Source organism: Nyctereutes procyonoides, unplaced genomic scaffold (assembly GCF_905146905.1).
Source record: "Nyctereutes procyonoides isolate TBG_1078 unplaced genomic scaffold, NYPRO_anot_genome, whole genome shotgun sequence".
NCBI classification, from domain to species: Eukaryota; Metazoa; Chordata; class Mammalia; order Carnivora; family Canidae; genus Nyctereutes; species Nyctereutes procyonoides.
Window position 1 is genome coordinate 48,909,031 of NW_026575135.1, and position 12,973 is coordinate 48,922,003.

Below are 12,973 nucleotides of genomic sequence, written 5' to 3' on the forward strand. Positions count from 1 at the left end.
CTTTCCTCCTTTATCGTATATTAGTTGAGCATAAAGTTCAGGGTCCACTTCTGGGTTCTCTGTTCTGTTCCATTGATCTATATGTCTGTTTTTGTGCCAGTACCACACTGTCTTGATGAACACAGCTTTGTAGTACAACCTGAAATCTGGCATTGTGATGCCCCCAGATATGGTTTTCTTTTTTTAAAATTCCCCTGGCTGTTTGGGGTCTTTTCTGATTCCACACAAATCTTAAAATAATTTGTTCTAAGTCTCTGAAGAAAGTCCATGGTATTTTGATAGGGATTGCATTAAACGTGTAAATTGCCCTGGGTAACATTGACATTTTCACAATATTAATTCTGCCAATCCATGAGCATGGAATATTTTTCCATCTCTTTGTGTCTTCCTCAATTTCTTTCAGAAGTGTTCTGTAGTTTTTAGGGTATATTTTGAGAACCATTTGAATGGTAAATGGTTCTCCAACCTTTTATTTTCAGGTTGTAGGTGTCCTTCTGTCTAAAATGAGTCTCTTGTAGACAGCAAATAGATGGGTCCTGTTTTTTTATCCAGTCTGAAACTCTGCGCCTTTTGATGGGGTCATTAAGCCCATTCACGTTCAGAGTTACTTGAACTTCTTCTTAAAGGGGAGTTTTAAGAGTCCCCCTTAAAATTTCTTGCAGAGCTGGTTTGGAGGTCACATATTCTTTCAGTTCCTGCCTGTCTTGGAAGCTCTTTATCTCTCCTTCCATTTTGAATGAGAGCCTTGCTGGATAAAGTATTCTTGGTTGCATGTTCTTCTCATTTAGGACCCTGAATATATCCTGCCAGCCCTTTCTGGCCTGCCAGGTCTCTGTGGAGAGGTCTGCTGTTACCCTAATATTCCTCCCCATGAAAGTCAGGGACTTCTTGTCTCTTGCTGCTTTAAGGATCTTCTCTTTATCTTTGGAATTTGCAAGCTTCACTATTAAATGTCGAGGTGTTGAACGGTTTTTATTGATTTTAGGGGGGGATCTCTCTATTTCCTGGATCTGAATGCCTGTTTCCCTTCCCAGATTGGGAAAGTTTTCAGCTAGGATTTGTTCAAATACATATTCTGGCCCTCTGTCCCTTTCGGCGCCCTCGGGAACCCCAATTAAACGTAGGTTTTTCTTCCATAGAGTGTCATTTATTTGCCTTAATCTGTCTTCATGGTTCTTTAATTGTTTATCTCTTTTTTCCTCAGTTTCCCTCTTTGCCATTAACTTGTCTTCTATGTCACTCACTCGTTCTTCCACCTCGTTAACCCTCGTCGTTAGGACTTCTAGTTTGGATTGCATCTCATTCAATTGATTTTTAATTTCTGCCTGATTGGATCTAAATTCTGCAGTCATGAAGTCTCGTGAGGCCTTAATGCTTTTTTCTAGAGCCACCAGTAGCTGTAGAATAGTGCTTCTGAATTGGCTTTCTGACATTGAAGTGTAATCCAGATTTTGTAACTCTGTGGGAGAGAGGGCTGTTTCTGATTCTTTCTTTTGAGGTGAGGTTTTCCTTCTAGTCATTTTGCTCAGTGCAGAGTGGCCAAAAACAAGTTGTATTGGAACACGGGGGAGTATCACTGGTCCCTCTAGCTGGTCTTCTGGGGGAGGGGCCTGTTGCGCTGATTCTCAGGTGTTAGCACTTGGGGGAGCTGCTCTGCCCCTGCCTGCTGCAGGGCTCAGTGGGGGTTGTTTACCCCGTGAGGTCTCAGGAGGAACAGTTGCAGTTGCTATGGCAACTCTGGAAGCCTGGATTCAGCCTCCGCAGGAACTACCGGGCTCTCGGCTCTCCGTCCGCAGGGCCTGGAGGCTCCGGGGCGGGGCCGCTGATCTGCTCAGCTCGGGGCAGGAGTGTCCTCGCTGTCCTGGGCCCTCCCGGCCTCTGCCTGTCCCGGGGGGAGGCCGGATCCTGGGCTGTGTCCCGGCGCCCTGTGCTCCGGGGCCTGTGTTGTTGGATTCGCGCTCCCGCCCCGCAGCTCCCTCCCTGGAGCCGCTCCCGAGCCCCTCCGAGCTGCTCCGGTCGGTCCCTCCGTGCGCTCCGTGCGCGCTGCAGCCCTTAGGGAGCTCGGAGCACTCTCCTGCGCTCGCAGGTGTCTGTTAGTGTCCCAGGGAGCCTGAGGGCATCCCCGCTCTCCTGGGTCCTGCTCCAACTCCCTGCGAGCCCCTTTCCGCCCGCCCGGGAAGGTTGGTGCAGCTCCTGCTCCTCCGGGACGGGGCTCTCCTGTCCTGGGGACACTCGCCCCGGCCTCAGCCCGGCTCCTCGCGGGGCCCCTCCCCCTCGGAGGCCTTTTGTTCCTTTATTTCTTTTTCCCCGTCTTCCTACCTTGATAGAAGCGCGAACTTTTCTCACTGTAGCATTCCAGCTGGTCTCTCTTTACATCTCAGGCCGAATTCGTAAATTTTCAGGATGGTTTGAAGGTTATCTAGGTAATTTGGTGGGGACAGGTGATTTGGGGACCCTGCTCTTCCGCCATCTTGCCCCTCCCCCGGAGAACAAGGTTCTTTTAGGAAACTTCCCTTATCCTTCTATTCTCTGGGTAACAGGGAACTCCGTGTGTTGAATCAATAACAGTGTGAACTGCAGTTTTGATGTAGTTCCTTGTGTGGGTGTGCGTATGTGTGTGTGTGTGTGTGTGTGCATGTGTGTTAGAAAGGGGGAATTAAGTCACCTGGGAAAGAGAGCTCATATTCCACCATCCCTAGGGAGGGGAGAGGTAGTAATATTTAGAGTCTAAGGGCTAGTGGCCATGACCTTTGTGGGAAATGGTCAAGGTAGAGCTCTTTTACTTTCTGTGAGACTTTTCCCTGGAGCAGGGAAATGGTGGGCCCTGAAAGCCAAACCCTGATTCAGGAAAGCTTACTTCTGCCCTCCAAAAATAGGGCAGTAGGGGACAGAGAGATGTAAAGCAATTCCATTTGATTGTTTTACCTCCTAAAATGTTTTGATCCTGTTTGTGTGTCCACCTGTGTCAGCTAGTCTTTCCTTGGGCAAGTGTGGGAGTAGTGGGGAGTGGGGAGGGTGGTGACCAGTGGTTCAAGTCAGAACTACTCATTCCTATTCCCTGGGGCTGCTGGCTCTGGAATAATGGGGTTCATTTCTTCTGTGCAGGTCAGAGAAGGCGTAGATGGGTTTTCACTTCCATTTGTTCTGGGCTTGTAGTTTAGATGACTTGATTAGAGGCTTAGTTTATTTCATCCCATCAAGAGGGAGGAATGGGTTGGGATTAATTTGGGAGATTGCCCAAGCCCTAGGCAATCCTGAAGAATGGGCAGGGACGTGCAGTACATGCAGATGTGCTGGACACAGAATTCAGTTTCAAGTAAGACAAAAGGTGCAGACCCTGCTCACCTGGCATTTGTGGTCCCAGTAGGAAAGAAAGACCTCACATGATAAAACAACCTGGTTAGGGCTATGATAATTTATTATTTTTTGTTTTGTTTTGAGTTCTTTGGAAGCATAAGAATATCACTTCATCTAGCCTGATGGGCAGAAAGATTAGGGAAAAATCTCATTTCAGAGGTTAGGTCTAAAATTTGAACCCTGGACTGACGCCAGAGTGTTTAGAACAATACTCTTGTAAGGCTTTGTTTTGTATGTATGTATGTATGTATGTATGTATGTATGTATGTATGTATTTATTTATTTATTTATGATAGTCACAGAGAGAGAGAGAGAGGCAGAGACACAGGCAGAGGGAGAAGTAGGCTCCATGCAGGGAGCCTGATGCGGGACTCAATCCTGGATCCCAGGATCATGCCCTGAGCCGAAGGCAGACGCTCAGCCTCTGAGCCACCCAGGCATCCCTGTATTCTCCTTTAAAATGGCAAAGCAAAGCAAACAAAGAATCCACAAACAAGTGTTAAAGCTAGAAGATTCTCAGGGAAGTATCTTCTGGGAGCAGAGGTGTTCCTTTCTGGGAAGCAGCTGGGAGGAGGGCTGACTTGAATACAAAGTCTGCTGGGAAATCTATGTTTCCCAGGAGATCAAGTTGACTAGAGCATCCTAGCTTGCTTTCCTATCTTGTCATTTCTGAGCATCACTAACAGAAAAGGGGGGTTGATCCCCAGGCCATGGGCACTCAATTCAGTCTCCTCAGATAGCAGGGGATGGGAAGGAGTTTCCCTCTTTGCTGCCTTTCATTGTGTTTCCCTGCTCATTCTCTCCAAATCTCCTGGGTCCCTGGGTGCCAGTCCTGCATGGGGAGCCGCTGCCCTCTCCCTCCCAGCTGTCTCCTCCTTACCAGCTACTGTTTCCTGGGAGGATTTCTGGAAGGGTTTCAGTGAGAAGTTCCAGATGGGCACAGCAGCAGCCCACTTCAGGACGAAGGGACCTAAATTCAAATTCTGTGGTGCCCCAAAGTGGAGGAGATGGGGAACTGTGGGGGTTGACTGTTTCCTACCTCGATTGATCTTTGAGAATCTCTGGTCTGTTCACCAAACCACCTAGAATACACATCACTGTGCTTCATCTTCCTTTGCAAATCCTAGCCCATCTACCTTCGGCTTTATGAGCTTTGTGGAAGTACTTTTCATATCCCAGGTTTTAACTTCTTAACTCCTCCTATTCCCTTCATTCTTTTCTCTCCTCCAAATGTCAGGGTTTTGGTCAGCCAAAGATACAGCAGGAAGCCTGTGTGTGGCTCTGGGCCACAGGAGTGTTAGTGCTGCTTTGCCTGGCTCTCCTGCTGAGCTCAGCATTGGCAGGTCTGCAGAGTCTTGATGTCTTGTATTTTGTCTTGCTGTAGTGGCTGCTTTTCCTCTCCCCTATTTCTGTTGTTGCCAGCAGATGGAGGTCTCTGGTCCAAAGACTTCTTGGACCACAAAGGGCCTGTAGGGAGAATCGTGTTGCTTTCTTGGGCTTCCAGGCCAAGAATGAATTCCCATCACCCAAAGGAGATTGTTCACTTGCTTTTATTTAAAAAGTTTTAGGAATGGAAATGCCTGGGTGGCTGAGTGGCTGAGTATCTGCCTTCGGCTCAGGGCATGATCCTGGAGTCCCAGGATCGAGTCCCACATCTGGCTCCCTGCTGGGAGCATGCTTCTCCCTCTGCCTATGTCTCTGCCTCTCTCTCTCTCATGAATAAATAAATAAAATCTTAAAAAAATTTTTAGGAATGGATAATTTAAAAATAATATTGTATAGTCTTAAATATTAAGGAAGTCTTTTGAGTGTCTAACTTAAAATCTAACTTTTTTTAAAAAAAAGGTTTTTAAAATTAATTTATTTGAGAGAGAGAGTGAGAGAGCACAAGCAGGGTGAGGGGTGGAGGGAGAAGCAGATTCCTCACTGAGCAGGGAGCCTGATGCAGGGCTCAGTCCCAGGACCCTGGGATCATGACCTGAGCTGAAGGCAGATGCCTAACGGACTGAGCCACCCAGGCACACCCTAAGATCAAAGCTTTAATTAAAGGCTTTTTCCTGTTGATGTACAGAGAAGCAAGACTAGCATTACTTTATGGCATTTGCCTCCCTTCATAAAGGATCTGCCTTTAAAATTTTTTTTTCTATGTCCAGACATTCCTGAGCTTCTTGATGGACAGGCCTTAATTGTGAGCTGAGTAATCTCACTGTGCCAGTGGGGAGCATGTGGGGAGCCCTTTTGGTCCAGTGAAAGATGGACAAGATTTTTTACAACTGGATCTCAGAGTAAAACATTAACATTTGGAGGCTCTGGATGAAGGGTGTATATGAGAATTCTTTGGATTTGAAATTATTTCAAAATAAAGTTTGAAATGGTTTTTTTAAGGAATGATTTAAATCTTGGTTTGGCTTTCAGGAAGCCAATGAATGTGAGAGCAGAGCTGAGCATGGTCTGACTTCCCTTTTCATTGTGCAGGTGCAGCTGACCTGGTATGTCCCGGGGCACGGAGGGGCTGGTCAGACCACTAGGGGGTAGCCCACTGTGGGAACTGGAAGGTGAAGCCTCTAGAATTATCCAAAAAGACACAAGGCCAGAGAGGAGCCACCAAAGAAAGAAGAGTGGGAACCCATAGCCTGGAAGGAGGGCAAGGAACATAGATGCTCCTGGGGGCAGTGGGGCAGAGCCATGAGAGGCCTGAGGAAGGAGCCCGGTCTGGGGCACGGGACCCTGTGATCTCCAGAACCTGCTGCACCAGGAATTGTCAGCTCCTGAGCCACTGTACCTTGGCATAGCTTGCAAAAATGCCCATCACAGCATGAGAGTGAAGCAAGAGGAGCTATTGTAGCTCTATTTCATAGGTGGATAATGAGACCTAGGGAGGTGGTGCCATTGCCTCAGGGTCACAACTTGCAAATGGCAGAGCCAGCATTTGAGTCTAGTTTCCCTCTTTCTGAAATGTACACTCCTTTACTGACCTTTCACTGTCTCTACCATCACAGGATGGTGGCCTGGGCAAATGTCAGGGTAGGGATTATACTTGGAATTTCCCTTGCATGAACATCTGGCCTGTGTATTTTGTCTCATTCTGGGTGTCTCCCAGTTGCCCTCCATCTTAATGGTTTCCGCTGGTCTGCCTGTCATGGACCGTTGCTAGCTGTGGTAGGGCCAGCTCTGTTGCCTCTGTGCCTGGACACATGCTTAGTTGGGCTTCCTTGTGAATCAGAGACCGTGGTAGGCTTGACTTTGGACACAAAAGGATGATGCCTCCCGCCAGCCTTCAAATGTTGACTTAGTACCAGAACCCCCAGAGACTTCCAGCCACACAGCAGTTCTGACCCACTTTTGTTTGGCTGAACTGCAGGGGGCACCATCTGCAAATCTGCCAGCTTGTGCCTTGAGGGGAAATGAGCTCAATTAAGTAGGCAGGTCCCAGTGAGGGTTTTCTGCAATGCCATTATTAATTGCATGGAGCATGGAAAAAATATAACCTCACATCTCTCTGCTCCATTTTCATCTCTGTCGATGTTCAGGATGGAGGATCACACAGAGGGATGCCTTTGCTGCCAAACTAAGAGGCTAGTTTCCCTTCAACCAGGATGTGCTTTCTCTTTGCCTCTCTGTCTGTCCTTTTTCCTCATGCCCACCCCTAGAGTCCCCAGGACTTCATTGTGAGCTTCACCGATTACCATGGCCACGGAAGGGCAGGAGTTGTGACTTTTTTTTCTGAACTTCAGCCTTTTTTTTTTTTTTTTTTTTTGAGCAGAGCAGCACTTTCCAGAGGTGATGCTGGGGGAAGAATTTCTTAGCCTAAGTCTGGACCAGGTGTGCAGCTTGATATCCAGTGACAAGCTGACCGTTTCTTCAGAGGAAAAGGTATGGCATGCCCCTTTGGTGAAGCAGGAGCCTCTCACACGGGAAGTAGATGAGAGGGATTTGTGGTTCAGTGAGGCTGTTTCTCTTTTTCACCAGAAAAAAAAAGCTTATTTTTTCTCCTTTTAAATAATTAGAAGAAGGCCTTCTGGCCCATGACCACCACCTTTGCTATATGGACTCTTTAGGAAGAAATAATGCTGCTGCTGCTGATGGCAACAAAACTGCCTCCATCAACTGGATGTTGACAGTTTGCCAAGGACTTTGCTAAGTGCCCTGTTCTCTGCATTTTAATCAACCTTCATCACAGCCCTGGAAGAAGCAGGCATGGCTCTTGTCCCCAAATTACAGATGAGGAAAAGTAACTTGGAGGAGTTAATTAGCTTGTCTGAGGTCACTCAGCTGGTCACTGCAGAGCTATGGTCTACCTGTCACCTGGTCTTAGCCACTGTCCCACATGGCCTTTTGTGAGTATTGTTGAGCATTTAAGCCAGAGCCGACCTTTGGGGAACATCTATTCTAATAGGGGATTGGAACTTCTACTGTTGAGGAAACTGAGGCCCAGAGGAGTGATAGGATCTACTGAAGGTCACACAGTGAGTGGCCATGGCAAAACTAGAACTGGGTCTCCTGATACCTAGTTCCCTACCTCACTGACTACATACCACTTCTTTGGTGCTGTTGGCTTGACTTCTGCCCACTGCTTTAGCCGACCCATGAGTGCTGATCTGTCCTACCTCTAGGTCTTCCTTTTTGCTGACTCCTGCTTGGATTATCCTTCCCTTCCAGCTCCACCTGGTTGAATTCTAAACCAGTTTCTATTCCCCTTCTACCAGGAAGAACTTCTGTACTCCAGGACATGTCATTTACTGTACTGAAAAATAACAAAAACTTTGGTGTTGGCCAGTAGGGTCCAAATCTCATCTCTAGTATTTACAAATTAGTTGGTGACCTTGGGTGAGATAGATTGCTTCTTCACCTGTTCCCTCATGTATAAGGTGAGGATAGTAATAGGGCGTATTCCACAGGGTAGTTGTGGGATACAGTTAAATGGGATAAAGTGTGTAAAATGCCTGGTGTCATACCTGGTACTTAGAAGGTGCTCATTCAGTATTAGCTGAGTTGTTTATTGATCATGCATCTGGAATTTATTCCTTTCTCCTCTGTGTTCTAGGATAAATCACCTTGTTCTGCTTTCTATTGCAGTTAGTTTTAATCCCATTCTACCTCCTTCACTCAACTGAGAGTTTCCTGTTGGTAGCAGCCACATCTTGTTATTCTCTGCATCCTCAGAGATGCTCAATAAGTGCTTCTTGGATTGATTTAGTCCACTCATAGTGTACAAGCTTGAAGTCCTTTTCTGAGGAAATATTTAAGGAAAAGCCTTTGAGAAGGTTCTTACATTGGAGCTGAGTGTCCAAAGCCACATATCTAGAGAATAGGGTGGAATCACAAGCCCCTGCCTGTGGTCCTGCAAAAGTTTGAGCAAGAAGTAAAGCAGTTGAAAAAAAAAAAAAAAAGAAGAAGTAAAGCAGTTCTTGATTGGAATCATGGGCTGCCCCAAGAATTCAGAGGGATTTCCAGAAGGTGACTGGCCCAACAAGCTGGATTGTCCCTTAGGCCCAAAGAGCCTCCTTCTTCCATTAACTGATGTGAGATATCACCTACGGGATAAAGAATGCCTCTGGCTAGGCCATGGGCCCCTTCCTTTCCCGGCCTCAGCAGCAAAGACTTGCTCACTTCTTGTCAAGCCTGTTTAATGTCTCCTCTGGATTGTGCTACCAAATTGGCACAATTTTAAGGAATGAACTAGTTAGTTGGTTGACCGTGCAGTTGTTGGTACTGTTGGCCAGTTTGGGCCCTGCTTGAGTGTGTCCTCAGGTACAGTCTGAAGAAATGTAAAAAGCCATATAAGCAGCATGATTTGCATCAACCTTGTGGGTATTTGGGTTGAGGTGGGAAGCCCTGCTACCTTTAACTCCTGCTGGCCCATCCCACTCTGAGATCATAGTAAGCATTCTTCAGGTGAGGGCTTATCACGTTCAAATTATTTGTAACTTCAGAGTTATGTGGTGCTTTCCATAAAGTAGATTACTGATGATCTTGATCCCTTTGATACCTTTAAGATTGGCAGTATATAGTTTTCTTTTTTTTAAAGCTGTATTTTTAAGTAACCTCTGAACCCATGCTTTAACTCACAACCCCAAGATCAAGAGTCACATGCTCTACCAGCTGAGCCAGCCTGGCACTGCTAAGATTGACAATATAATTTTGAGGCTTATCAAAGAACAGTGGGGTTTGGCCTGAGTTTTCTATTTCTAGTTTTATTTCCCCTTAATTGATTACAAATTGCTGGAAGCTTTTGACAATTAGATGTTTGTTGTTTGGCTGCTAGCTCTTTAGACTTTGAAAATTCTGTGATATGTTCCAAGAGATTTGGTGATTTCCACTTCCCTGAGTTATATTTCATAACGGGTAATGTCTTGTATGTACAATAGCCTTTTCTTTCAATATTGCATTGTAGTGAATTTATTGGAATATATTTGAAGTAACATCAGGGATCTTAATTTAAGCCAAAATTGAACTTCATTTAATGTTAATATTTGCTGGGGCACCTGGGTGGCTCAGTCAGTTAAGCATTTGATCTTGATCTTAGCTTGGGTTTCAGTCTCAGGGTCATGAGTTCAGGCCCTTCATTGGGCTTCATGCTGAGTGTGGAGCCTACATTAAAAACAAAACGAAATACAAAAAACAAAATCTGCAGAAAACTAAACTGCACAAATAATCGTATATATATTCAGCTAAATCCATACTTGAACAGCAAATCAGCTCCATTATGACTTCATTTCCTACAGCCCACAGATTTCTTTCAACATATATTAAAAAATGCAGCCAGATTTCAGATATTAAAATGTGAAAAAGCCAAGCATCTTAACAGGGAGGAAATATGGTATTTTAGTAATGAGGATTATAAGTGGCTGTGGCTGTGGCTAGGCCCAGGCAGTTTGCTTGTCAAGGAGTTTGAAAGTAGAGGTTCTGTGTGTGGAGTGGCTGAGTTCCAATACAGTGTCCACTGCTTTACTGGGCTGAGTGACTTTGGGCCAGTTATCTGTCTCCCACTAGAAAGTATGCACCATATACAGTCATGGATTTTTCTGTCTTATGGTCACTTATGGTCAGAGTGGTATTGGTATCAGGTTCATGGTAGACACATTAAAAAAAACAATTTATCAAATGAATAAGAGAACTTCTCTACATCTTAGTTTTCTCATATGTAAAAGGTGGATAATGAGAGTAGAGTATATCTATCTTATGGAGTTATTCTTAGGATGAAATCAGATGACACGTAAAAAGTCCTTAGCCCCCAGGAAGTGTTCATTCCTGTAATATATGATTATTGCTGCTATTATTACTGCCACTATACTTCTGCTATTCTTACTACTGCTCACTGTTGACTGGGGGCATTTCTCAAGGGGACAAATGAGGCATTTTCTAGAGCCTGAGTTAGTCTGGATGGTTGTGTGACCTCAGCTTGGTGCCTAGCAGGGGCAGATTGGGAGTAGCCTCTTGCTCCCCAACATTCTCAGCCCTCTTGGCCCCATCTGGACTTCTCCCAGGGCTCAGATACTGATCTTCCTCCAACATCACTTGCCATTGCCCAGGCCTTATGTTCTCCACTAGCCTCAAGCTCTTTAAAGACTCCGAGGGTGCCTTCACCATCTTTGTGTCATGCACAGTCCCTGACACAAAGTCCCTGGTGGTTCTGTGGAGGGTGCTGAACAGATATGCCCTGAGGGAGTGAATGGGCAGCCTGGTGCTGGATGCTGTCCCGAGCCAGCTGAGGTTATGGGAATAAATTTTCACATTTTTCCAGAGAATAAGGACAAAAGTGGGAACTAGAGGTCAGAGGAGACATGGATCCCTGCCATTTTCTCTCCTGTTTTTCCTTCGTGTAGTTTCAGTTTTAAAATTCCTGTAATTTGAGGGAGGACAAAAGGACCTGGGAGGAGTTACAGAATCATGAGTGCTTTGGGTAGGACTCCTCCCCACTATGACCCCTGACCATCTCCCCTTCCCAATGGTAGAGCAGAGGCATACCAGAGTAAGCCCTTCGCATTCTCCTGTTTCTTCCACAGAGGAAGTGTCTTGGGTCATAGCTCTGCCTGTGAGCAGATTGTCTGTTTAGTGTGTTCATCTTTGAGACCCAGAGTTTGGCCCTCACCATGGACAGCTTCTGTGACCCAGGGGTGGGCAGACTAAGCAATCCTCCAGGACAGACCCACTCTAAGGAGAAGAGTGATGACTCTCAAGTTGTAGTGCAGGTTTGCCACTGAATTGCTGGTTAATAGACTTCTGAATCTTTGCTTTCTTAGCTGGTATTTATGTTTCTACTACTCAAGAATTCTGTGCCCTTCTTTTGAAACACTTTCGAAGTTTTCAGAGTGAGTAGTAATGGGGAAATGGCCCACAGTTTAGATACAGGTCACGAAGACATTGGTTAGGTCTCTTAAAAAATTATAGTGTCAGGTGTGTGTTATAATGAGCACTACCGCTTACTTTCTGTAAGATTACATATTTAATGTGCTGTTGCCTCCTAAGCCTGTAATTAGAAGCCAAATACTGGTATCTTCTGAAAGGGATTGGGTCCTTGCCTCCCAGAATCATTGATATTGCATGCCCTCCTGTCTGAACTCTTAGCCTTTCCAGCCAGTGATGGGTGGAGGATGCTGGCTGGAGCTCCTTGGCTACTGGTTTAGATTTGAGTGCTTGCTGCCCAGGTATCATCCAGTGATTGAGCAGGTGCATCCTGCTGCCTTGCCTGAGCTGTTGGAAGCCCCACCTTACTATGAGGTCAGTAGTCAGAGTTGCCAGCTTTTCAGCTTGCAAACAGTCATCTGGCCTGGTCCCTGGTCACAGCATTACTCTTTTTACTATCCTCCTTTGGAAAGTGCAATTCGGTAAGCATCTAGGAGCAGAATAGCACAGCACTATGACCAAAAATCTCCCTTGATTGGCCACCATTCTCCAGGTATATTTCACACATCATTTTTTCCCCCCAAAGTGATATTTGTATTGAAGTAAGTTCACAGGGACATGAACAAATAAAAAGTGTGCAGGTCAACTTTCTGCAAAGTGAAATACCCTCCTACCTAGCACATACATCAAGAAATAGAACCCTTTTTCCATCACTGCCTCCCACCCCAAGAAGCATAACTACCCATTCTAACTTCTCATGGATTAGTTTTGCCAGCTTTTTAACCTTACATAAATGAAATGCTGGGGTGTGTATGCTTTGCATGTGATTTCTTTTGCCCAGCATGCTATTCGGCAGATCGTTTCTCTTTCTCCACAAAGTCCCAAGTCAGAGATTATTGTCCCCATTTTGCAGAGGAGGAAACTAATGTGCTTTGACAATAAATAGCTTTGTAATATGAAGCTAACTGCTTCTGCCTGCCAGGCCCCTGCTCTCTATGAACACATGTGCACACCCTGACGGGGAGACGGAAGTGAGTGACACTCAGGACCATTAAGAGCTCTCGCAGTCTGGATACAAAGCATATATCCTTATGTGGCTGAGAGAAGTAGTTGCCTGTAGTCAAAGTTCAAGGAAAGCACTCTCCTTGTTAGGTGGGGAAGACCTCATAAAAAAAGGGAATATTTGAGCTAAAAATCAGAGAATAAGAGGATTTTGGAAAGCCATCACAGTTGAAGGGATCATAGGACTATAGACGTAGAAGTTTGGAAT

General features: G+C 45.7%; 1 protein-coding gene across 3 annotated transcripts in view; it reads left to right on the top strand.

Annotated features, from left to right (window-relative positions):
- KLHL3 (kelch like family member 3) overlaps positions 1-12,973 on the top strand; it is a 115,594-nt gene that overhangs the window by 54,630 nt on the left and 47,991 nt on the right. For 2 of the 3 annotated variants that reach the window (XM_055302617.1, XM_055302619.1), the window contains exon 6: positions 7,121-7,230. The exons of the other annotated variant lie outside the window; for it this stretch is intronic. In XM_055302617.1, the coding sequence (XP_055158592.1) occupies positions 7,121-7,230 (110 nt within the window). The remainder of the gene's footprint in view (positions 1-7,120; positions 7,231-12,973) is intronic. 3 annotated transcript variants of the gene reach the window in all.